Source organism: Zootoca vivipara, chromosome 1 (genome assembly GCF_965207765.1).
Source record: "Zootoca vivipara chromosome 1, rZooViv2.hap1.1, whole genome shotgun sequence".
Lineage (NCBI taxonomy): Eukaryota > Metazoa > Chordata > Lepidosauria > Squamata > Lacertidae > Zootoca > Zootoca vivipara.
This window is the reverse complement of record NC_142582.1, coordinates 118803227-118828420: the sequence shown is the minus strand read 5'-3', so window position 1 is coordinate 118828420 and position 25194 is coordinate 118803227. Positions and strand designations below refer to the sequence as shown.

General features: G+C 46.8%; 1 protein-coding gene across 3 annotated transcripts in view; it reads right to left on the bottom strand.

Moving 5' to 3' along the window:
- Positions 1 to 20119, bottom strand: part of EVL (Enah/Vasp-like) — a 149603-nt gene extending 129484 nt beyond the window's left edge. For all 3 annotated transcript variants that reach the window (XM_088655408.1, XM_060271873.2, XM_088655473.1), the window contains exon 1: positions 19424 to 20119. In XM_088655408.1, the coding sequence (XP_088511534.1) occupies positions 19424 to 19428 (5 nt within the window). In that variant the 5' untranslated portion in view covers positions 19429 to 20119. The remainder of the gene's footprint in view (positions 1 to 19423) is intronic.
- Between the last annotated feature and the right edge of the window lie 5075 nt (positions 20120 to 25194).

Genomic DNA, 25194 nt, shown 5'->3' with positions numbered 1-25194 from the left:
CAAGCACACGTCTATACACGACGAATATCATTCGTTTTTTTAACTGCAAAGGCTCCCAAACCAAGAAATCTTGAGATTGACTGTCCTCTTGAGATTGAATAACAATTGTGCATGTTTTGCTACTTTTTCATGCATTTTAAAGAGAGGTGGGAACCAGCGGCCCTCCAGGGGTTTGCTGGACTACAACTCCCATCATCCCTGAACATTGCCCAATAGGGTGATGACTTTTTTACAACCTCATTTCCCTGAATCATAATTTGATGAGCTTTCATTAAAAATTAAATAAAATCTTACTTTCAAAGAGATTTGATTTAAAAAAACCTCACACACAAAATGATTTTTAAAATTTTATTTACCAGTTTTTTGACCATTTTTGAAGTCACTGTAAGCAGATATAAAATTGAACCCAAGCTTTAGAGTCACATATATACAACATTATACAGGGTCATCAAACACACAAGGAAGCTTTTTTTAGCTGCAGTAACAGTATAGACGCCGCTAGAGGACGATGTTTTGCTACCTCTCCTGTAGGTTTTTTCCCCCAGCATGTCCGGCAGGGTCTGCTGGCTGAGTTTTGAGGTCCCCAAAAGGGGCTTTTACCTTGCACAGGTGTGACATTTGTATACCCTATGTTGCTAAGAACATTCCCCATTGTGGAATGTGGTGTTGTGTCCAAATTTGATACGAAATATATATAGAATTCTTAATAAATTTTATGAAATGGTAAAACGGCATGCAAAAAAAATAAAAACGGTTTATGCGTGACCTTTTTAAATATTTCAATGGAATATACCTCATTTTAGTCATTAATAGGCACAAGTTCATTCATTTGTGCTACAGGAAATAATTTCTGAGAGAGAAAAATGAAAAAGTCATCACCCTATTGCCCAAGCTAGATGGGGCCAATGGGAGTCGGAGTCCAACTAGACGTGGGACATGGCAGGTTGCCCATCCCGGCTTCCGAGGAACAGGGAAGTCCACCATTAATAGCCTATTCATTTTTCACAGAAGTCATTATTTCTGCTCAGATATGTTTTCTCAGAGCATATGACCAAATCAAAAGGTATAAAAGAAAATTAGCATCTTTACTTCAGCCAATGGAATTGGAAAGCCGGTTCTAATAGAAGCAACTGACTTGGCACCAAGAACCTTCTGGTATGCCCCAGAGCTAAGGTTACAAAATTAGGCGTTCCCCAAATCTCCTCACATGGAGTGACTAATCATGAATAATTTCAAGATGTATGCATAGGGTGAAAAATACCTTTAGTTCTCTGGAAATTCAGGTAGTGTTCTGTTTGGTTGGTTGTTTAAGAAATTTTATCCCCTCAACTGGAAAAGAATGCTAGATCAGGTAACAAATCACTAAAAGAAAAGGTAGCCTCTACCCTTGGAATTATAATCTAAAAATACATGACACGAAAGGAAAATAGACTGGGTGGGAGGAGGAACGAAGCAATCTCATGTACCAGTTCTTAGTTCTAAAAATGAAACTACAAGTTCTAAAAATAAGAAAACATCTACAAAAAAAAATACACTACTGGAAGTTGGCCTTGTTGCATTCACAGGCCAGATTGTCAAACACTAATTGCCACAGATGAGGTTCGTCATATGTTGACTCCTACTGCAAGTTCAGTATCAAATATTTTCCAGATATACATCCACCCATAGAATGCTCTTGCCATCAAAATTCACTGAGGCAAATCTAATGGAGAAAATTCATTTCAGCTCTACTTGCCACAGAACTATAGTGCCTATTCCTCCGCCCCATGTAGAAGACTGTATTTGCGAGTACGAAACAGATAAATGCACAGTCTTGGTCCTGTCAACTAATCTGCACCGTCTCTTGAATAGCTGGAGCAGAAAGGACCTTTCCTGTATAAGAAAAGTCTGGCTGCATGAACATTCTAAGGAACATTTAAATTTTAAATTTCAACCCCAGGTCTCCGCAGTGAGGCCAAAAGGAGCCTTGCATCCAGAGCAAGCGTAGTCTCCAACCTACAGAAGGTCAATAGTGTGATTTATAGTCATTAATTATTATTAAAGTGCTCCCTAGCATGTGCAGATAATGCAGCACCACATCGTCCACATGAATAAAGATAGTAAAATGATTTCCTAACATAATGTTTAGCAGCCTTTGTGTCTAATCGGTACACGAGGATGACTACATACATAGATACATAATTTTATTTGTAAGCCATAGCTCAGTGGCAATGCACATGCTGTGCACACAAAAAAGTCTGCACAAGGCACCTCCAGGTAGAAAACTGGAACAGAGGCTTCTCTGAAGCCCCAGAGAGCTGCTGCCGGTCAGTGTAGGCCAGGGGTCCCCAGACTACGGCCCCCGGGCCGGATGCGGCCCAATTGGCCTCCCAATCCGGCCCGCGACGACCGCCGCCGCCCGCTGCCGCCGCCTGCTCTTACGGTGCGCGGCGCGGCGGCGATCTTCAAAATCAGAAAAAATCGCCGAAAATCCTTTGTGCGCATTTCCGGTCATTTCCGGTGCACTTCTGGGTCGGGGGAGGCCCATACGCATGCGCACAAGCGATTTTCGGCGATTTTTTCCCGACCGTGTGCGTGTGCGCATGCGCACGGGCACGCACTCCCCCACCCTCCGGCCCACTGCGCGCACACTCCCCTGCCCTCCGGCCCGCCGCGCAGTCGGCGCGGCGGGCACCGGCCCGAAGCCCGGTAAGTCTGGGGACCCCTGGTGTAGGCAATACTAAGCTAGATGGATCAATGCCGCCGACTCAGCTTCCCGTGTTCCTGTGGAGCCCCAAAACCTCATTGTCCTCCTATCATTTTTATATTCCTGCAAGGTAATTAACGATGAATAGAAAGTAATGGGATAATCTCCCCTGAGGTCTCAAAATTAAACTTGAAGATCCTTCAAAATCAATTAGTATACTGGATGTTTTGATTAGTTTGATTAATTGATTGGCATCAATTAGTATGCTACACTGTTTGTCAGGTTTCACCTTATCACACACCGTGACAATAAATAAAATCTGGGCCGTAGTCAGCAGTCCCGCCCGCCCGCCCTCTCCTCCAAATATCAGATCATTAATCCAAAGGAGAAATTGGTCACTACAGCAGTAGTAGCAGCAGGTAAGAAAGCTGCTTTAGGTTGTGAGCCGCCCCAAGATTAGCGGATGAAGAGCGTTATAAAGGTAAAGGTAAAGCGACCCCTGACCGTTAGGTCCAGTCGTGGACGACTCTGGGGTCGCGGGGATTTGAACCGCTGACCTTCTGATCGGCAAGCCCTAGGCTCAGTGGTTTAACCCACAGCGCCACCCATGTCCCTGAAGGGCAGTATACAAGTTTAATAAATAATAAATGATACTGATAATAAGAGTACGGATCCTAAATTCTTGATCAGCAAATGCTGGTGCTAGTAATAAAAGGGAATGGAGAAATGAAAGAAACAAAAATGAAAATGCACATCCTCCTTGAACAACACTGCAAACAAATTGCTAATGTGACATACCGAGAAAATGTAAAGACCATTTCCCCCACACCCACACCCACCCTTCTTCATGTTGTCGATATTTTGTTCTGCTGGTTTTTAAACACGTTGACACTGAAATAAGACGATTTAATACATAAGCATCAACTATGCCCAGCTGATAGCTAATAGGCTCCACCGCCATTTTGGGTTGCCTAGGTTTTTAAACGTGCCAACTGGATGTGCTTATTACAACCTGTATATTCCTCCCTCCTGCTTTTGCCACAACTGTGCCCCAACAATAAAAAAAAAAGATGCAGATAAATAATATTAAGTGCAATATAATCATTCGTTGTTGGTTGGCATCCGTGTGTTTCGGGAGACGACAGAGGAGTGTGCCTTTGGGGATGTTGGAAGGTTACAAACATTCGTCGTCCAGTTCTTTATTATCCAGTACTTTAACGGCAGACCCAGAAAACCACACGAAAACTGGATAAGCCTTGCTTTATTCATTCTTGTGAGTCATTGGAGTGGCTGGCGGGTGTGGGGAGAGAGAAACTGAGATACTTTACTGCCAAATCATAGCCCACATTTCTGTAGAGCTACCATGCAATTGTACAGCCTGGTGCCACAATATGGAGTTCCAAGCAATACACAAAGTCTCGTTTTCAAACATTCTAGTTATTAAGATTTTAAAATACTATACTATATGGGGTAAGCCAACCTCCTAGAGTTAAGAACGGCACAGGCACTTCAAGTGTTAACCCTAAAAACCACTTTTTTGCTGCTCTTGGAATGCCTGTGGCCTTTTCAGGCGAAGGAGTCTCTAAGGTGACATTTCCGTCAGAAATTCATACCACGCACACACTTTCAAGTTAGAAGCGAGACACTCACAGTTTCCAGCTTAACTCTGTGTCTGCTTTTTTTTTTACTCCTCAGATCCCGTTGCCAGACCGTAAGCAGAAAGGCATCCTAGGAAAACTATAGACACATCAGATTTCTACAAACACTGAAGAGGTTCCCCCCCCTTTTATTTTTTTGTCTTGGGAAGCCAAAATATTCAACAGCGAAGGCAGACAAGACTGGAACCACTTTCCATATAGAAAATTTATTTTTATTTTTTTAAAACAAGCCCTACAAATTGTCATCGCCTCATGGGCAAGGGGGGGGGGGAATATATGACCTACTGGTATTTTAAAAACTGGGAAGGCGGTGAAGAAAAAGTTGAGAAGCTTGATGCAAACTCATATGGAGACACACCCACCCTGACCCCACCCCGCAGAGAAATGAAGAACTTTACCAGTGTGTGTGTGTGTGTGTGTGTGTGTGTGTGTGTGTGTGTGTGTTTCAAGTGAATTGCTCTCTTAACTGGACAGGAGTGTGCAGCAAAAACAAAAACAGAAAACACCCACCCACAAAAAAAAATGCTTTTAAAGCAAAGCTTCCTTCTAGGCTGCCATCATTCTGTCTTCTTTTACATCCTTCCTTAGCAAAGCCCCTGATCAAAATCTTAATAACAGGGTGGGTCCTCCAGGTAAGCCAGTCCCAGACTTTGGGGGCTTCACAGGTCGGTGCCAACACTTGAGAGGTCGTGTGACGCAGTGCACGCACACCATTTGAATGGCAATGCCCGTCAAATATTTCATTGGGGGTCTGAAAACCCCCTCGCCCCCTAGCAGTTGGCTCCTCGTTCCAAGGGTCTCAGAAGCCTGCCCCACAGCAGCTCGGAGCGGGGCATTTAGTGTGGCTTCCCATGTGCTGTGGAATAGCATTCCTGTTGAGGCTCTCGTTATCTGCACTTTCCAGAAACAAGTGAAGACATCTTTGTTCCAGCACGTTTTCCCCAGTTCAGCGTTTCCCAAATTTGGGCCTCCATCTGTTTTTGGACTACAATTCCCATCATGTCTGTCCATTGGGTCCTGCTAGCTAGGGATGATGGGAGTTGTAGTCCAAAAACAGATGGAGGCCCAGGTTTGGGAAACACTGTCTCAGTTGAATAAATGAGTCTTTACCGGAAGTGACCTCTTATGTTAGGGTTTCAGGGTTTGGTTTTGTTTTCAAAAAGTGTATTTGTTGTTTTTGTGTTTTTAACTGTGTTTAATTATCTTATGTGTAAATCACCTTGAGGTGGTGGTTTAGAAGGTGATTGATAAATTGACAGTAGTAATAATAATAATAATAATAATAATAATAAACTGGACTGTAACTGGAAACAAACTGGAAGCCAGCAAAGTCCTTTCAGTACTAGTGAGACGTGTTATCTGTCAGTGAATACTGTTTAACATCCTTGCTACTATTTTCAGGATCAACTGCAGTTTCCAGAATGCCTTCATAAGCAGCCACAGGTGTGGCGTATTGATGGTATCTAATCTGCATCTGCAAAAAAACCAAGATCATGGCCACTGGTCCCATCACCTCCTGGCAAATAGAAGGGGAAGAAATGGAGGCAGTGAGAGATTTTACTTTCTTGGGCTCCTTGATCACTGCAGATGGTGACAGCAGTCACGAAATTAAAAGACACCTGCTTCTTGGGAAAAAAGCAATGACAAACCTAGACAGCATCTTAAAAAGCAGAGACATCACCTTGCCGACAAAGGTCCGTATAGTTAAAGCTATGGTTTGCCCAGTAGTGATGTATGGAAGTGAGAGCTGGACCATAAAGAAGGCTGATCGCCGAAGAATTGATGCTTTTGAATTATGGTGCTGGAGGAGACTCTTGAGAGTCCCATGGACTGCAAGAAGATCAAACCTATCCATTCTGAAGGAAATCAGCCCTGAGTGCTCCCTGGAAGGACAGATCGTGAAGCTGAGGCTCCAATACTTTGGCCACCTCATGAGAAGACTCCCTGGAAAAGACCCTGATGTTGGGAAAGATTGAGGGCACTAGGAGAAGGGGACGACAGAGGACGTGATGGTTGGACAGTGTTCTCGAACCCACCAACATGAGTTTGACCAAACTGTGGGAGGCAGTGGAAGACAGGAGTGCCTGGCGTGCTATGGTCCATGGGGTCACGAAGAGTCGGACATGACTAAACGACTAAACAACAACAACAATCTGCATCTGACCAGAGCTTCCATTTATTCCCATCTGAGCCAGGGCCTGATCTATCTTCTCACAATTCAGGTCCTGTCCTCCTTTTGTCTGCTGTAGCTCATGTGGCAAGAGAAAGTGCTTCTGCGTACAGAAGGTCCCAGGCAGGGTTGGGAGACACCCACCTGAGCTACTGGAAAGCTGCCACCAGTCAGTGTGTACACAATGGAGGATAGCTCGGTTGGTTAGAGCATGGTGCAGGTAACGGCAAGCTTCGACTGCTGCAATGTGTTCTACGTGGGGCTTCCCTTTTCCTTGACCCAGAAGCTGCAGTTAGCTGACAATTGCTGACAGGAGCGAGACCTTGCCGGCATATAACACCTGTGCTCAGAGACCTGCACTGGTTGCAAATTTAGCACTCGGCCAAGCTGATGGTGCTACTATTACGATAAAGCCCTGAACAACTTGGGACCAGTTTACTTGCAGAATTGCTTTACTCCTTATACGGCCACTCAGTGGCACAGCGTGGGCGGGGGGGGGGTGACTGCAAAATTGTTAGGAGTGCGAAATTTCAACACCCGGTGCTGCCTCAATACAGTTGTGCACTTGCACCTCTCCAGACAACGGAACAACTCTTCTTTTCTCATCTCTGTGATCTCCTGGGTGATGCAGACGCCATTAGGCAGTTGAATGTGCATGCGTGCTCCATTTCCCTCCAACCCACCCATTCCCCCTTCACGCGGCCCCGGGCACCGGCAACCCACGCTATGCCACTGCACCCACTCAACCGCTTTCATCTGAGGAACGCTCACTGTTACAAGAAGTGCCACATAATTCACATTTTGGAACTCCCTGTCTAATGACACCAGGCAGGCAGCTTCACTGTACCCTTTCTGACGCATGTCAAAACCATTTTTGTTTAGACAAGCCTGCCCTGGTAGGTAGAATGCTGGTGTGCGTTTCAGAATCATGGAATCATAGAACTGCAGATTTGGAAGGGACCCCCAAGGGTCATCTAGCCCAACCCCCTGCAATGCAGGGATTTGATTTGTTTTTGGTTTATCAGTGATATTGATCCCCTCCCATGTTGTTTTTAACTGTTTTTACTGATAATTTGATTGTTCTATTCCTTTTGTAAACGGCTTTGAGGCTTTTTACAATCAAGCTGTATATAAAATTTATGAAATAAAATAATGAATAGGGACAGCTGGAGCAAATGCGTTCATTGGCATTTATTTTTCTAAGCAAAGCTAACACAATGTACGGTACCAGTGACTTTCCCTACTCCAGTTCTCAATCATTTGTAGTGAAATGCCTCTTTAATAAAAATGTGTCCCTAAGGGCTTTGGTGTGCTCATTCTGCATTCTTATTGGTTCAACAAAACTCACCAGGTACACACTTACACAAGCAAGCGCATAATGTTTATCTGTTGTATTGCTCTGCTGTTGCTTTTCCTTCCACAGATGTTCCATCTTAAAGCTCGGAGGCAAAGCAAGAACGTTCTCGGCAAATGCATTATGTCATATTTAGGGCACCGGTAATCAAAAATTCCCTGTTCTGCAGGTGACATATGTAGAATAGAGTTCCAATTTGATCACAGTTCCTTTGATCATCCCACAAGGAATTCAAGCCTAACCTACTATTCTCGTCAAACCTTTGTTCAAAGAAGGAACATTAGATTCTAACTGATCAGATCAGTGGTGGGAGGGGAAATTTCTGATCATTACTACAGTGATAGGGAGCCCACATCATCCCTTAAAGCAGGGAGTGGACTTTGGCCTGTTCAGTTAGGTCCCATCTGCACTATAAATATAAAGCGGTATCATACCATTTTAAACAGTTTATTTTCATTTTGCTTTTGGTACTGTCTAAAGCAGTATTTCTCGACTTTGGGGGATCAGATGCGAGAAAAATTCTCAGGGAAGATTCACACCCTGGCCAGCACCTCTTTAATCTTCTACCTTCGGGCAGGAGATAGAGAAGTATAATCAGTCGTACCAACAGGCTAAAAAACAGTTTCTATCCATGGGCTGTTAGGCTGCTGACCGAAAATAATATAGTGCAACTGACTTTCAAGGCTGGTGTGTTGTGCAACAAGCACACAGAGTGCAATGAAATTGAGTGTTTGGGGGGGGGAGGCTTGGTTAATTTCACTGTACATAGGTTGTACATTGACAATAAAGGTATTATTATTATTAATATTTTGTTGGACTACAACACCCATCATCCCTTACCACTGGCCCTGCTAGCCAGGGACGATGGGAGTTGTAGTCCAACAACATACAGGGACACAAGGTTGGGAAAGGCTGATCTAAAGTGTCATATACAGTCATACCTCGGAAGTCGAACGCAATCCGTTCCGGAAGTCCGTACGACTTCCAAAACGTTCAGAAACCAAGCCGTGACTTCTGATTGGCTGCAGGAAGCTCCTGCAGCCAATTGGAAGCTGCGGAACCCGCGTCACGAGATTCGGGTCCTAAAGAACGTTCGCAAACCAGAACACTCACTTCCGCATTTTCGGAGTTCGGGAGCCAAAACGTTCAACTCGCAACGGGTTCGACTTCCGAGGTATGACTGTACAGTATATGAAAAGGCTGCAATCCTAAAACACACATAATAATTCTAAAATGTATGTTCTACTGATTTCCAATCTGTTTGGGGCTTTATTATTATTATCATTTTGCCCCAGTGTGGGTTTCCCCCCTTAAGTTTACACTTACTTGCCCTGAATTGCATCTGCAGTACTGTTGCCCGGCACATAAATGCGTCCTTCATTGCTTCTCAAGCATTGAAGACGACACTCAATTTTTTTAAAAGGGGTTTCCCTTTCCTAGCTCTCAGCTGTAGAAGATGTCCTCTGCTGAAACCTGCTCTCCTGCAGGTCTAAATGCAACGTAAGGGAAATATTCCCTTGCCTTTCATTAATTCCCTGTGTGCTAAAGCCAAGCCAGTGTTTTAATCTCTAGTATTAATGCCACAGCATTAGCCGACTTCATTACTGCTTTCAGTTCTATAGCTCAGTTCTGATCAAAGGGAAGGATCCTGCTGCCAGTTACAAGGTCTCTGGGATCAACTGCATAATCTTCTTCCTGTGAACAGCTTTCCACAAACCAAACACAGCCACCTTGTTATCACAATGCTTTTAAATTTGGAGGCAATTGTTTATCTGCTTATGCAGTTTGCTTGAACTCTTTCTCTCTTCCTTGTGTGTTATCACTATAAAAACCATTGGTTTTTGTGTGTGTTTTAATAAAAAAGAAGAAGCTTGATGCTGCCCCTCAATGGTAGCTTTTGTAATAGTTGATTATTATTGCTATTATTTTAATACCGAGTTCTGCAGGGCGGCCAGTTTGAAAATGTAATACAAATGAGGCTGATTAAATAGGCATTGAAGGGCTGTTAACCCTAAGCCCAGTGATGCTTCCTTAAGTTCTGCCAACTAGAGAAAAATCAGCTGAGCCTAAGAAGCCAGCCACCGAAGGATTAACTTGTAAACATTTCTTCCATATTATTCTTAATTTACATGCCGTCAGTAGTGTAATAGCAAATTCAGAAGTGCAGGCTCCTGTCTTGCTAGCCATAGCCATGCGCCGCCCCCCCCCCCCCCGGCACACACCTTTCTAAGATTCTACGGTCTTCTAAGATTATTCAACAATAATTAGGGATGCATTGCAAAAATTACGCAGTTCTCAGCACTGATTTCAGATCTATTGTTTTCTATGCACCTTCATGGGCAAATGATTTGGAGTGTGCCGATGTCTTTATTTGGCATGACTTTAAGTGGTACTCTCTGAAGTAATGATTCTTCAACATCAACTTCGTTGTGCGGATGCCTGATGATCGTCTTCCAAAGCAACTACAGTGGTACCTCAGTTTAAGTACACAATTGGTTCCGGAAGTCTGTACTTAACCTGAAGCGTACTTAACCTGAAGCGAACTTTCCCATTGAAAGTAATGGAAAGTGGATTAATCTGTTCCAGACGGGTCCACGGAGTACTCAACCTGAAGCGTACTTAACCCGAAGTATGAGTGTAATTGGTTCTGGAAGTCCGTAATTAACCTGAAGCGTACTTAACCCGAAGCGAACTTTCCCATTGAAAGCAATGGAAAGTGGATTAATCCGTTCCAGACGGGTCCACAGAGTACTTAAACTGAAAGTACTCAAACCGAAGCATACTTAAACCGAGGTATGACTGTACTCTATTCCAAACTTTAAAATGGAAAGTGTAATGCTGTGGTCAACAAAAGAGGTTTAAAGACTATCTCAAGGCAAATCTAAAAAAATGTAGTATAAACACTGACAACTGGGAAACACTGGTCTGCGTGTGCTCCAGTTGGAGAACAGCCTTTACCAAAGGTGTCATGGGCTTTGAAGGCACTAGATCTCAGGACGCAAGGGAGAAACATGCTAAGAGGAAGGCACGCTTGGCAAATCCACACCGTGATCAACTCCCGCCTGGTAACCAATGTCCCCACTGTGGAAGGACGTGTGGATCCAGAATTGGCCTCCACAGTCACTTACGGACTCACTGTTAGAACCGTGTTTATGGAAGACAATCTTACTCAGCTACGAGTGATCGCCAAAGGAAATAAGTTGTATTCTCCTTGGTATTTTGTGGTATTATTACAGAACTTGCACACTATTCTCTTGAAACTGAAACAACTTGTATTTTCAGTATTCTTACAAGCTCAGCTTTGGACCATGCAGAACAACTCCTCCTCAAACTTCTTCCCATGCACTTTCTGCACAGTGACCCTAGGAGCCAATCCTCAGTGGCCGACTCACCTCCTTTCGCTCTGATTGTCTCCAATGAGCACAAAGGGTGAGGATACATATTCTCAGAGGCTACACCAGGCATCCCCAAACTGCGGCCCTCCAGATGTTTTGGCCTACAACTCCCATGATTCCTAGCTAAGAGGATCAGTGGTCAGAGATGGTGGGCATTGTAGTCCAAAACATCTGGAGGGCCGAAGTTTGGGGGTGCCTGGGCTAAACAATTTCCCCTTTCATGCTGATTGGGCAGCTCTAGGAGGCTGGAGGTACGGACCCCGCTGCAGAAACAGAAACAGGTCTTCGACCTCCCACAACCCTGGAGTTACATGCCACTTAATGCAAAAACAGGCTTCTAAGCAGTTTACAAGTATAAAAACCAATTGCACAATTGATCCCATATCACCAAGTAAAGACTTCCGAGATAATCTGACATTCTCCTCCCAGATAAAAAAGAGGGTAAATACTGAATATTGCACCTTTAACCTTCTCAGGCCCAAATCATAAAATATTTCTGCAGTACAGTTGCTGCTGCAAATTCATGCATGGCTCCTATGCCGTATCAGTGGAAGAGGGGCTATAACTCAGTAGCTGAGTGCATCCTTTGAATGCACAATATCCCAAATTCAATTCCTGGAAGCAAGTATGCTGGTGATGTGGAAGACCTTTGGTCTGCAAAAACCTGGAAAGCCACTGTCAGTAAGAACAGACCATGCTGTCCTGGGCTAGACGAATAAATGCCATGGCCTGTATAAGGTAGATTATAATGCTCCATATGGATGTTTGTGTCATGTGCGTAGCTAGCTAGGATAATCCAGAGACTTCATCAAGAAAGCTGGTGGTGTTGGCATGGAAAGTAGTTATGCAATCAAGCACATGGAAGGAGTTTTGTGATGGGGAAAAGGTAAAATAAACTAGGCTGCCATAGCCATCAGTCTCCTCTGACTTTCCTCAGCACCAATTTAATACTTCTTGTACAGGCATAGGCAAACTCGGCCCTCCAGATGTTTTGGGACTTCAACCCCATCATCCCTACCTAACAGGACCGGTGATCAGGGATGATGGGAGTTGTCCCAAAACATCTGGAGGGCCAAGTTTGTCTATGCCTTTTCTTGTATGTTTTCAAGCTCTACAAAGTAGAAGAAGGAGAGTTTGGATTTGATATCCCGCTTTATCACTACCCGAAGGAGTCTCAAAGCGACTAACAATCTCCTTTCCCCTCCTCCCCCACAACAGGCACCCTGTGAGGTGGGTGGGGCTGAGAGACTTCAGAGAAGTGTGACTAGCCCAAGGTCACCCAGCAGCTGCATGTGGAGGAGCGGGGATGTGAACCCGGTTCCACAGATTATGAGTCTACTGCTCTTAACCACTACACCACACTGGCTCCCTACACCACAAAGTCAGTTGAAGGCCCAAATGCAAATCTAGTTGAAAAGTCAACGAGACTCTAGTTTGTTGCTAACTTCTGAGAGTAAACCCCATAGGATTGCATACTATTGCTCTACAAATTCAGCTAAACCAGGCTTGAAATCTAAAAACTAAACTCTGTACAGTGGTACCTCGCAAGACGAATGCCTCGTGCAACGAAAAACTCGCAAGACGAAAGCGTTTTGCGAACTTTTTGTTGACTCCCAAGACAAATTTTTCTATGGCCGTGCTTCACAAGACGATTTTTTTTGCATTTTTTTTTGCTTTGCTTTGTTTAAATTGGAAAACAGCAAGACGAAATTTTTGCAATACAAAACGACTCACGGAATAAATTAATTTCGTCTTGCGAGGCATCACTGTACTAGCAAGCATGCTTTCTAGAAGCAGGCATGAATATCCAAAAAGGTATTCTCTCCCTGTCCCCTGTCCCTTCCCCCCCAAAAAAGCCCAATTAAATTGGCCAAATGCATCAAGAGCATTTGCAATCTGGACAATGCTGGATTGGCTGCAGGAAACAATATTTGCTCATGCATTGCTTCTCTCTTCTTTCGGTTTAATTTACTACCACCACTGCCTTGCATAAATTCTTGGGTATTTTTCAGCCCTACCACATTTGGTAGGCAGGAGGATCAGGGCAACACTTTGGCTGCAGATTTAAACGGGCAGGACATTCCCTTCCCAAATACTGTACCGCCTTGGTGTATAAAGCTCTTGCAGTTCAAGAACAGAGGTAAATAAATTAGCAGTGGGCTGGATGCTGCGCACAAGACATTCTGTAACAGCGGAGGAGGACAGGCAACAGGCCTTGGATTCAGGGCAAGCAGAAACCTGTTGGGACTTAATCTGACCCGGGCAGGCACTGCTTATGAAATAAGTCAATCGTGCGACAGGGATCGCACCAGAGTAGAACAGGTAGTGTGCAGAAAAGGCTGCAGGAGGCATCCCAATGTTCAATAAGGCAAACTCATTGCTTAAACTCAAGAGTCAACGAACCTTTCAATGTACTACATTTCCATATATAGCCTGGCCCTCAGTGTTAGAAGCTGAAATCTGAAAGCTAGGAGCTGAATGGCACCTTAAACCTTAGCACTAGGAGCTGAATGGCACCTTGACAAGCTGGAACGTGTCCAGAAGAGGGCAACCAAAATGGTCAAAGGCCTGGAAACGATGCCTTATGAGGAACGGCTTAGGGAGCTGGGTATGTTTAGCCTGGAGAAGAGAAGGTTAAGGGGTGATATGATAGCCATGTTCAAATATATGAAAGGATGTCATATGGAGGAGGGAGATTGTTTTCTGCTGCTCCAGAGAAGCAGACACGGAGCAATGGATTCAAACTTCAAGAAAGAAGATTCCACCTAAACATTAGGAAGAACTTCCTGACAGTAAGAGCTGTTCGGCAGTGGAATTTGCTACCAAGGAGTGTGGTGGAGTCTCCTTCTTTGGAGGTCTTTAAGCAGAGGCTTGACAGGCATATGTCAAGAATGCTTTGATGGTGTTTCCTGCTTGGCAGGGGGTTGGACTGGATGGCCCTTGTGGTCTCTTCCAACTCTATGATTCTATGATTAAACCTAGATTATGGGCGCAACAGTGGAATGTCTAGGCGTGCTTTTTATAACAAGAATACAAAGCTGAAAATGAATGAACTGCAGCTAAAATATTGTGTTCATTTTCTACATGGTCTAGTCTTTCCCCTGCCCACCCCCCTAATATTCTTAAGAGGGTCTCTTCTCCAGTCTTCAGAGAGTAGCTGGAAGTGGGGAGGCAGAAAAAAAGTCCTCCTTTCCTCAGGGCCATCTTAAGCATATCTGGTGCCCTGGCGCCGTGGTGCGGAGATCCTTCCGGCGCCCCCACCCCGTTTCCCAGCGTGGCTGTCTGGCTGGCGCAGCAGCGCGGCGGCCCCCTGGCGGCCTGGACCACCCAGCCTTGCCGTAGGGCCGGCCCTGCCTTTCCTTCCACTCTGCAGTTTTAAATCTGAAATCTTAGGCACATAGCTCAGAAACCGCTCGCGCTAATGAAATTTCCTGTCGCAAAATGCGCCTAGAACAATGGAAGTTCCGAACACTGCTGGCCCTTTAGCCCATAAGAAAAGCAGCGTATTTAAAAGAAAAAGAAAACATTTCCACAGCCCATCAGTGAAAATGCATGACTTTTAAAAATGGCATTTGGACATAAAGGGCTGAGAGATCAAGGAGAATGAACAATGATGCCTTCCCGCTGTCTCTCTTTCCCAATATAGGTCATCCTACAGGGCGATCAAAGCAGTTTCTGTACAAAAACTGCGCCTAAGCCCCAATTTGTAGCTTCATGGTTGAGAACCCACCAAGTGCTCAACTGCATTCTACGGCAGTTTTCCTCCACTCGTGTTCAAGCCATCTCCCACCTTGTTTCCTAAACTCTGGAGTATACTAGAGGGCCAAGCTTTAGGAGGCACTCAGGCAAAGGGTCAACAGCCCTAGCCATTTGGATGTTCCAGAAGTCGGCCAGGGCTTCAACAGGAGCACCAGTGAGAGCAGCCAGAAAATTCTTCCAGAACCACTGGAAACCCATTGGATCCATCAGCCTCCAAGGGCGGACCATCCTAACAGGTCCCCTGCCTCTGCAGAGGAGAAAAAGTGCTGAAAGCCTAAATCTCAGCATCTGACTATGACAAGGGACTGGTGTCAATACCCCCCACTTTCGGATCACCCTCTTCCTGCCCAGTTGTGAAAACAAAGTCCAGTGTGGGCCAATGGCTTGTTAGGGAAGTCCCATGGTCGTCATGGCAGCCATGAAGTCCTGAGCCATCTCAGAACTATTTTGAGCCTGTTCCAATTTGGAGAAGTTAAGGTCTGTTGGCTGGCTGTGTACTTTTGAGATTTGCTTCCGGATTAGAAGTGAACTGTTTGTGGCGTGTACACAGCAGAGAGCTAATCCCATCCCAAGAAGCTTCTTCCCAGTTGGCACCTCTTTTTGCTTGCTTCCCACCCTCATCGATTATCTTTCTTCTTCACTGTGCTCATAACATCACTGACTTATTTGATAGAACATCTAGTTGCGCAATGTCCACTTCCCTCCCTCTCTGCCCCAAAGTTTTGGCTAAAGTTTCACAAGAAGACAACTGGAGGGAAAATGATCCTCAAGGAAATTTCAGTGCAAAACAACCATTTGTGCAGAACCCGCCAGAAAAGTGGAATAACCTGGCTTGCCTTAAGTTCTACCATTTTTTTTATGGCAGTCACAATGGACCAAGGATGAACAGTGGCGCAGTTTGGTCATCAGGAAGCGGCTATGATGGTTGAGCACAAGGGCAGCTATTTCTATGTCTTTTTTATAGCTTTTTAAGCCTCCATCCCAAATGCTTGTGCATATAAGTCCTAGCACCACAGAGGTATCAAACTAACCATACTAAAGAGCCCAAACCATGCTCTCAAAGCTTTCAAGTGCACAACAGGCAAACTATGGCTCAGAGTAGCTTGCTGGCTTTTGTTTTCAACCATCTCTGTACTGTTTCATACGTCCAATTCTGCTCTCCAAGGTGCAACAGGCTCTGGAGACAAAACAGCAGCCGGAGCTACAGTTGGTTGATTCAGAAAGAACAACAGGCCAGTTAGCACAAACCATGGTTTCCAAAGCCGCTTCAAACCATGGTTTCCAATTCTGGTTCCGCAGTTAATTACAAACCATAGCTTGTCTATTTCACACAACACATGAATCCATAATTAAGGTACCTTAACTACATCTTTGATGTGATGTCTGAACTGAGCTTAAACATGGTTTAACTAAACAGGACAATGTATAACAGAAAGTCCTCAAGTCCCAAGCACAAACAAACATCCTTAAATTGGCTGTAATCAAGATTGGTCGCTTTTTAGATCACTGTAACACAGGGTTCTATTGACCACAACCCTAAAAGGCATGGGTAAAACTGGAGCGTTGAGAAACGCACCAAATAGCATGTGAAGTGTCAAGGATTAGCAGGAGACAAAATGTGCACAGGCACACACAGCGCCATGCTGGTGATGAGCTATTTTGATGTGTTTGTCTGCAGCTGTTTATAACCCCTGACATAATCTGCCATATCGGTTTAAGTAATGACAGCCAATTATGGAGGGGAGGGACAAACCCCAAAAACACCACCCACAAGCATTTTATCAATCCTTCCTGGTGAAAGACTGGGAGACAATCTCGTTTTTTTCCAGGATGCCCAACTCCTCCCTAATACATAAGCTGCCCTTAAGAGGAAGAAGCAAAATTCTCTTGACATTTATCTCAGCATAACATGACCCAGCCATTGTAAATATGAGTGGTTCTGTTATTGTGGTCCTCTGAATCGGGAGGAGAAGTTATCTCAGAGAGGCAAAGGTCACGTAAAGATAGACTCTATCCTTCCCACCTTATTCTGATCTCTCCCCAACTGGTTGTCATATAAATAATGAAATGCCATGCACACAAGAGCAATTATACCATCTGCACAGAATTTGCACTGCTAAACCAGTAGCCTCAGCCAGAACTCTGTTCCTGGATCTTTTCCAAAGTCACTGGCAAAAAAAAAAAAAGAAAGGAGGGGGAGGAGAGAGGGTTCCCATCGCACAAGCTGCAGTATCTCTAACTACACCAAGACAGCCACACTGTTATAAAGGAAGAAGATCCCAGGAGTGTTTTTTGTCTCCTGCATCCCCAGAAGAAACCAAGGAGTGTTTATTGGAGAACTCCCATTCCCCTCGTTTCCCTTAGAAAATACAAGCAGAGAGGCAGATACTGCAAATATATGCCTAGCCAACATCTGCATCTTACAGGCACAGAAAGCAGAACTGAATACGGAGGGAGATAAAGCAAGAAACCTCTGAACACACAAACACACCCAGCACAGGGTATCCAAGGCTGCAGCCAACGGGAGGAATGAACACACCCACATTCTTGCCAATGGAGGGGAGTTGCGCGTTTCCTCCATCTCTGTTGCTATGCACCTTCTCTGTGTTTCTCCACATGATGCACTCCGTAGTCATTTGGCATACTGATGCCCATTCCCTCTCCCTCTGCATGAATTGGGAGAGCTAGCACACCTATTTGCGCACACACACACACCTCGGTGGAAGACCTCGTGTTACTTGGAAAGGCAGCAAATTTATAGGATGGCAATCTATATACATATGCACAGACATGGACACTTAGCAACAAAGGCCACCACACACACACACACACACACAGTACTTTTCCCCAGTGCTTTTTCTTTTCCTGGGGATACTCAAGGGTACATAGTCAACAGGCACCTAGAAGAAAATCGCTGCTTTTTCCAGCACAGAAATTAAGGCGTTGTGTTACATTCACAGAAGCTGCACATGAGAGCAGAAACCAGGGCTGGGGCAGAAATGAGATGTAAAAAAACAAAACAAAAACCCCACAACCGCTTGCCAGGATGCAGAGCGTGCAATCTGTCAAATGGCTGAAGGAATGACAGCCAATCGTGTCTAAAACACACCACCCACCAGCATGAGATCTGTTCTGGTGAAAGACTGGGAGGCGCAGTGATGCTTCAATGTGGGGCTGTTGGTGTTTTTTCAATGGAGAAGGGATGGAGATGCACACTGCCAGAATAGCTCTGCTTACATTTCCAAGAGAAGCACTGATGCGGAATCCCACCTGGAAGTGTGCCACCCTAGTCTGTCTGTCTGTCTGTCTGTCTGTCTCTCTCTCTCTCACACACACACACACCTTAATCTCAGGTGCCAAAGTGGCTGGTTCTTACTACATACAACCGACTCAAGACTTTGAAGCGCAGGTTACGATTCCAACACAGTGTGGAACCTGTATCGTTTGAAGAGACAAGACATGCCTCTCTGCTGCCTCCGGACTTTAAGTTGGATCCAGACTTAGTCATGCTTAAAGTAGTCCCACTGATCCCAGTGGGTCTACTCCAAGCACGGCTCAGGCAACATCCAGCACCAGGCGAATTATGGCATTGCTAATTCCTGCAGTGGGCAAGCCAGAAAGACATGCACCACATGAAGCAGGCCTCCGTGCTGAGGACAAAGCACTCTGCATGTGCTCAGAGGCTCCCTCCCTGGTTATTATCCCATCATCTCAGTTTTAGGGTTGTCAACTGTGAGGGAGGCGGCGGCAGCTGGAGTCTAGCCCACTCTTGTGTGTCTTTCACAGCAGCTTGATCCACAGAAAGCAGCTTCCCACAGCAGCACCGAGATCAGCATGATATGTGGCAGATCCCAGAGGCATAGCCGTGTTTGCCTGTCAGTCACAACGAGAAACACCCCAAAAGTAGATCATCTCCTGGCACCCAACTGAGGCATATAGGCTACTCTGACAGAGGAGGAAAAGTCCTCCCTGAAAGGTTGCAGATCGCAGCGGTTAACGGGCACAGGCAACTCCCCCTCCCCTCCTAGGTATGGAGAGGGGCGGGGAGGAAGGCTCCAAGGAAGCCGCGAGCTCCGGAGAAAGCAGCTGCTGCTAGGCCCGAGGAAGCGAGGCAGGCACCCAATGCCCAGTCTATCCCGGCCCAAGCGGCGCCGAGGCGCGTCTCTGCCCAAGCCCGCCAGCTCTTCTCACGAGGCGCTGCCTGCACCTGCCCGGCAGCTGCCAGGTGAGGGGTCCCTGCCTGCCTGTCTGCCCAAACGCGCGCGCCTCTCTCCCTTCGCCTTCTTCTCCCAGCAGCATCCGGGAGGGAGTGAAGGAGGGCGCTTGGCGCGCAGCAGCAGCAGCAGCAGGAGGAGGAGGAGGAGAAAGAAGGACGGGGCAACCGCAGCTCGGCTGACTCACCTCATTTTCCCCGCAGTCGAGCTCTGCGCAGCCGCCTCTGGCCGGCGTCTCCCCGCCAGCTCCCACTGCGCAGCGGGAAGCTCTTGCCCGGGCCCCGGGCTCGGCAGCGCGGCGGCGGCGGCTGCAAAAGCGTCGTCGGCGTCTCGCGCTACTGCGGGCTGTCAGATGCTCAATGGAGGAGCGCCCGGGAGAAGGAGGAGGAAGAGGAGGAGGAGGAGGGAGCCCGGCGGGCTTTGGCGTCGCTGCATCCGCTGCTCAGTCGCCCTGCTGCTCCTGGCGGCCTGCGGCTCGCGCTCAATTGCATCTTCGTCCCCGCCGGCCAAGGGCGCTAGCTGCCGGGGAGTTTCTCCACGGCGCCGGGCAAGCGGTCCAGGGGCCCGGCCATCCTCCTCCTCCCTCCGCTTTCCCGGGATGTGGCGAAGCGAGGGTGGTGGGCGTGGGGCGGGAGGGAGGGAGACGACGGCGAGGAGGTGGAGGAGGAAGCGCACAAAGCCCGCGGGGCTCGGCTGCCCACTGCTGCTGCTGCTGCTGCTGACAGACACTTCCGCCCGCCCGCCCGCCCGTCTGTCTGTCTGTCTGCTTGCCTGCCGCTGCTACGGCTCTCGCAAAGGCACCGCGGACCTGGCGAGCCAGTCCAGGCACGCGCACAGAGCGGGCGGGGAAGACGCGCACACGCGAGGCGGCCATGCAACGCCCGGGCACGGCGAAGCGCGCGTGCGCCTTTACGAACCGAGGCGCGCCTCCGTACCCGGAGCGGTTGTGGATTCTTGCAGGATATTTGGGGGGGGGGGGCTCCTCGTGCGTGCACCAGACGCCTAGGCATCGACATTGCAGCCCGTTTTCTCTTCCCCGCCTTTTTTAGCCTGATTTAGCCTTTTTGGTGGAAAAAACTATTTTTTGAAATGAGAAAAAAAAACCACACTCGTCTATGACCCTAATCTGGAAACTCACGCGCATACGGGGGAGGGTTTGGGCTCCTTTATGCTCACTAATCCAGATTTATTATTATTTTTTACAAACAAAAAACAAAAACCCTTTTGGGGTGGTTGCAATGTATATTGCAATGTAACGGGGCAGTTTATTGTGGACTCTGCACAACGCATGGACATATTGCACAGCGTCTGTATGACGTCGTCCTCATCAAAATGCCATCACATGCCGCCCTCCGCCCCTCGATTTTACCCGGATTTGCCGTTTCTCAGGAAAATCCGGTAATAATAATAATATATAAAAAAAAACTGGAAGCAGTTAATCCGGATTAAAGGGGAGGGGGAAATGCAGGGCGGCGCTTTGGTGAGGATGACGTAATGGAGATGTTGGAGGAGGGTGGGGACTTGCAGGCATCAGAAGGACCAGTAAGTAACCACAATAAACTGGTGTTTGGAAGTACCCTTGGAGCAGTGAAGGGTCTCGGAACCAAACAAGGGATATCTCAGAAGAAGCCTGCTTCCCTGGATCAGTTTCTGTTTGGGGGAAAAAAATACTTTTTTATTCCAATACATTAACATTACCAAGACAAGAACAAAACACCTCAGTGACAAAAACAAACACATACCAATTCCTTGGAGTAATTTTTGTCCCTGGCCCTCAGACTGGGGTGGGGGACTTTTTCCAGCTCAAGGGACACATTCCCATCTGGGCAACCCAGTATCTGTTAAGAGGACCTTGGGGTAGTCTCCGAAATGCCCACTTGCATAAACTTCCTAAGAGATGGATGCCAAAATTCATCTTTTCCCAAAACACATTCACTCTGTTTAGACACCACAAAGGTGCCAATGCTGAATGACAGGAACCCTCTCATTTCTTAAACCTTTCAGATTTTTAAACTGGCTTGTTTAAGTAAAGTTCATAGATATTCTTAATTCAGGCTTGTGAGCCCAGAACTATTATCCTGATAATTACAAGCAGTTGTAATTACAGGACAATTGTAGGCACTCCTCCTCATTGTCTGTCTTGTCCATTTAAGCCTAAAGTCCAGATTCATGTGTGGGCAGCGTTTTCGGAGTTGAAAGCAGCAGTCCCTTGGGGAGAACTGGTGTGGAGACAACATACCACGTGATGGTGGGTGGGGCAAAGTGAAAAGTGGGTGGAACACTCCATCTGTCGCCCTCCTTGTCATTCATTCCTCATTCCTCACCATCGTCCATTCACTCTCACACACCCAAACTCTCTTCCCTTCATTCACCCACCATCCATTCATTCTTCTCTATTAACTATCATTCTCTCTGGGCTTGCGGGGGGGGGCACGCCAAAGGAGCTGGAGAACTGCATGTGGCTCCTGGATCATGGATCGCCTGCTCCTGTCACCTAAACATGCTTATCTGAAAAGGGAGAAGATATTTTGGGAAGGAGGATTGTGAGTGAGATGCCAAAAAAGCCTGATAATGTCAACAGTGACCCCTATGGCACTGAACAGAGGCAGATTTAGGTGACTGTGACCGGTTTGGTCGCACTGGATGTGGAGCCTGGGGGACATCACAACTAGGATGTAGAATGGAAGGCGATAAATTTTGGTGTCGCACAGGGCACTGCTGAAATTTGAGACCCCAAGGTCATGGGCCAGGAGTTGGCTTCACCTGCTGAGCTGCTAGCAGCCTGAAGGAGCAGAAGGTGAAGTGACTCCACCTGCTGCTGGTCAGCCTTCTTGCTCCTGGTGAGAACCGGCTGGCTCCAGCTTTTTTAAGCAGGAGTTTTCCAGCCTCAGTCAGTTGCTGGAAACAACCTTCGTTGTTCGTAACCAGACCTTGCTGCTTCTTGCTTCTTATGACCTTGGACCCTTGGCTTTCTTGACCCCCTAGATCGTCTGACTACGTGAACTGAAATACTCCGGACCTAAAGACTGGACTAGACCTTGTATACATACTCTGCCTCCAGGCAAGTACCACCCACCCCACCCCACCAAGTCTTGAACGGTTGGCTGGCTTCTCCCTCTGCTGAGCTTTGCCTTGGCTGGCAGCACAGGACTATGAAACAAGGTCTGCCACTGCACTGAGCAATGCAATTCCAATTGCCTTGAGTGGTAGTGACGGAGAACTTGGTAGTCCCGCTGCATTGTCTTCTCAGACTCCGCAAAGTCTAAAGACAGTGGTCCTTCCTTTCCCTATTTTAAACTAGGAGTGGGTAACCTGTAGCCCTGCAGATGTTCTTGGACTCCAGCTCCCATCACAGGCCATGCTGGCTGGGGCTGATGGGAGTTGGAGGAGCTGGACAACATCTGGAGAGACATAGGTTAGTCTTTTTAAGGTGAAAATACTGGACGCTGGACTTGGAATCTTACTGCAACATCAGCTGAAGGCATTTTGCTGCCTGAGGCGGAGGAGCAAATTTCCACCTCCCACGCCCAAGCCCAAATTCACCACTCACGCATTAGAAAAGCAACACACCACCTCATGGAATAGGTCGCCTTTGCTACCCAAGGACAGCCAATTTATTTTGGCACCCAGGGCAGAGAATCCCACAAGTGCCTCTTCCTTGCGGTGAAAATGCCACCGTAGGGAACTATGTCATCTTGTATTAGTATGAATTTACGACTGGCCTTATACTCCTATTGGCTCTTAGCCATGATAGCTAAATGGGACTTAGCTGTGCAGATACAGAGGACAAACAGCAACTGTACTTGTCACCTTCATGCCCAGTTGAGTACCAAAAGGCTTCTAGTCAGCCATTTTTGGGGAAAGGAATGCAAGACTCAATGGAACAGTCTGATCCAGCAAGGCAATTCTCTTGTCCCCATTGTGTATGTGCCAGTGGAGCATCACAACCCACATGCCACATTGATAGGTCCTCCTTTTGCTTTGTCATTGCTCAGCAGAGGTAGCCATTAGAAGTGCATTAGTTGGGCACTTCTTCCCTCTTTGGCAAATCAACTCAAGATTTACAAGTGTGTACCACTATGAGCTGGTGTTAGATATCGTTTCCACCATCACTTGCCCTAGGATGAAGTTACAGCATCATCCATAGGCTATGTACGCGGTCACTCTTTGCATGCGCAAAAAATCAATCAATCAATTGCTCAAAATACATATATGCCAATGCATTGAAGTCACCCCATGTTTGTGGATTTTCAGCCAAAGGGAGGAAATCAATGTCATGCTCTTCTGGTCGTTCTATTAGTGCAAGCATTTCAGCTAGCCAAATGGAATGATCTTTCTCCTTCCATGTGCAAGACGTGTGCTGATGGGACTCATTAGTTTCATCTTCCCCATAATTTGCCACCTTTGGAAATATCTGGATTGGAAAACTGACAGCTCCCCAAATGGGAAGTGAGCTCTATTTTTTTTCCTCTATGGGTTTTCTTTATATTGAGATTCCTATTTTAGGCATCCCACCCCTGCTGGCCAAGGGCTGCCCCCATTTCTGGATCAAAATTATGCTTGGGGGAGCATGGGACAACATCCATCAGTGGAACTTAACCATCTCCAGCTGATCAAGCTAACTGGCAGTTTGCTCTTCAGATTCTCTACATCTTCCAAGTAACATAGATCATAATAATGGTTGTGTGTGCAAAAAGGCAGAGCTGCAGAATATGAGAGAGGCAGCGGCATGGAAATGGGGGGTGAAGATGAAAGCAGGGGTCCAAAAGGGGTCATGGGACGGGGTGGGGTGGGGGCTTCATAATTAGTCAAAAGGTGAAGAGTGCTTATTAGTTACAACATATGGAAGGAGGAAGATGCAGAATAGTGTAGGGTGGCGTGGGGGTGTCTCAATGCAAGGGGGGGCCACAAAAAGGAGGGGGAGGCATGCATATGGGATTGAAGGTGAAAATGGGCACAAGGTGACATTGCAGAAAAGAAAAGTGGCTGCAGAAATGTAGTTGGAAAAAAGAAAAGGGAAGCTCAGGTTTCATGATGGCAAGTGGGGTGAGGAGCACAGCCCCTAGTATTCAAATGTTTGTTCGAATTAAATAAACACGTATGTTGCATGAATTCCTTTTATTCACTTTGGCACACCATATTTTGCGAACGTCTTTCTTGAACACCTCCTGGAAACTTTTGTTGAAGGGTGGTTAATATTTTTTCAATAAATACACCCAAAAACCTCTATACTCGAGTATAAGCCTACCCGAATATAAGCCGAGGCACCTAATTTCACCTCAAAAAAATGGGAAAACTTGTTGACTTGAGTATAAGCCGAGGGTGGGAAATGCAGCAGTTACTGGTAAATTTCAAAAATAAAAATAAATACCATCCTATGCCTTTCCCAGCTGTCGGCGGCGAGGTGGGGGGAAGAAGCGGCGAGGACGGATCCCTTTCTCGCCGCTTCTCCCTCCCTGCTGCCTCACACAGAGCAGGCATAGGACGGGGGTTCGGAGAGTCGCAGCGCAGCACTTCTCTGAACCCCCGGTCCTGTGCTTTTCTCCGCCACTGCCCGCCTCACTCAAGTATAAGCCGAGGGCAGCTTTTTCAGCACATTTTCAGCCATGCAGCCTCTGGGCTGGGGAGGTGGCGGGAGCTGCCCATGCCCTGGCTGGGGCGGAGAAGGGTCGGCGGCATGACCTGGGCTGGCACCGCACAGCAGGTGAGGGGTGGCGGGAAGCCTGGGCTGGTGGCGCTGGGGACCCTGAGCCAGGGCGAGAGAGAGCAGCTTGGGGAAAGGGAGGGGGCGCCGGAGGGACCTTTGCGCCACGGTGCTGGATTTGCTTAAGACGGCCCTGTGTGGGGGGTAATAAGGACAGCAGGGCTAGCTTGCTTGAATGATGGGCACTGCCAACCCTCTGTCGATTTTCTCAATCCAGAGAGAAAAATTTGCATTTGTTCCACAGGGAGGGCACC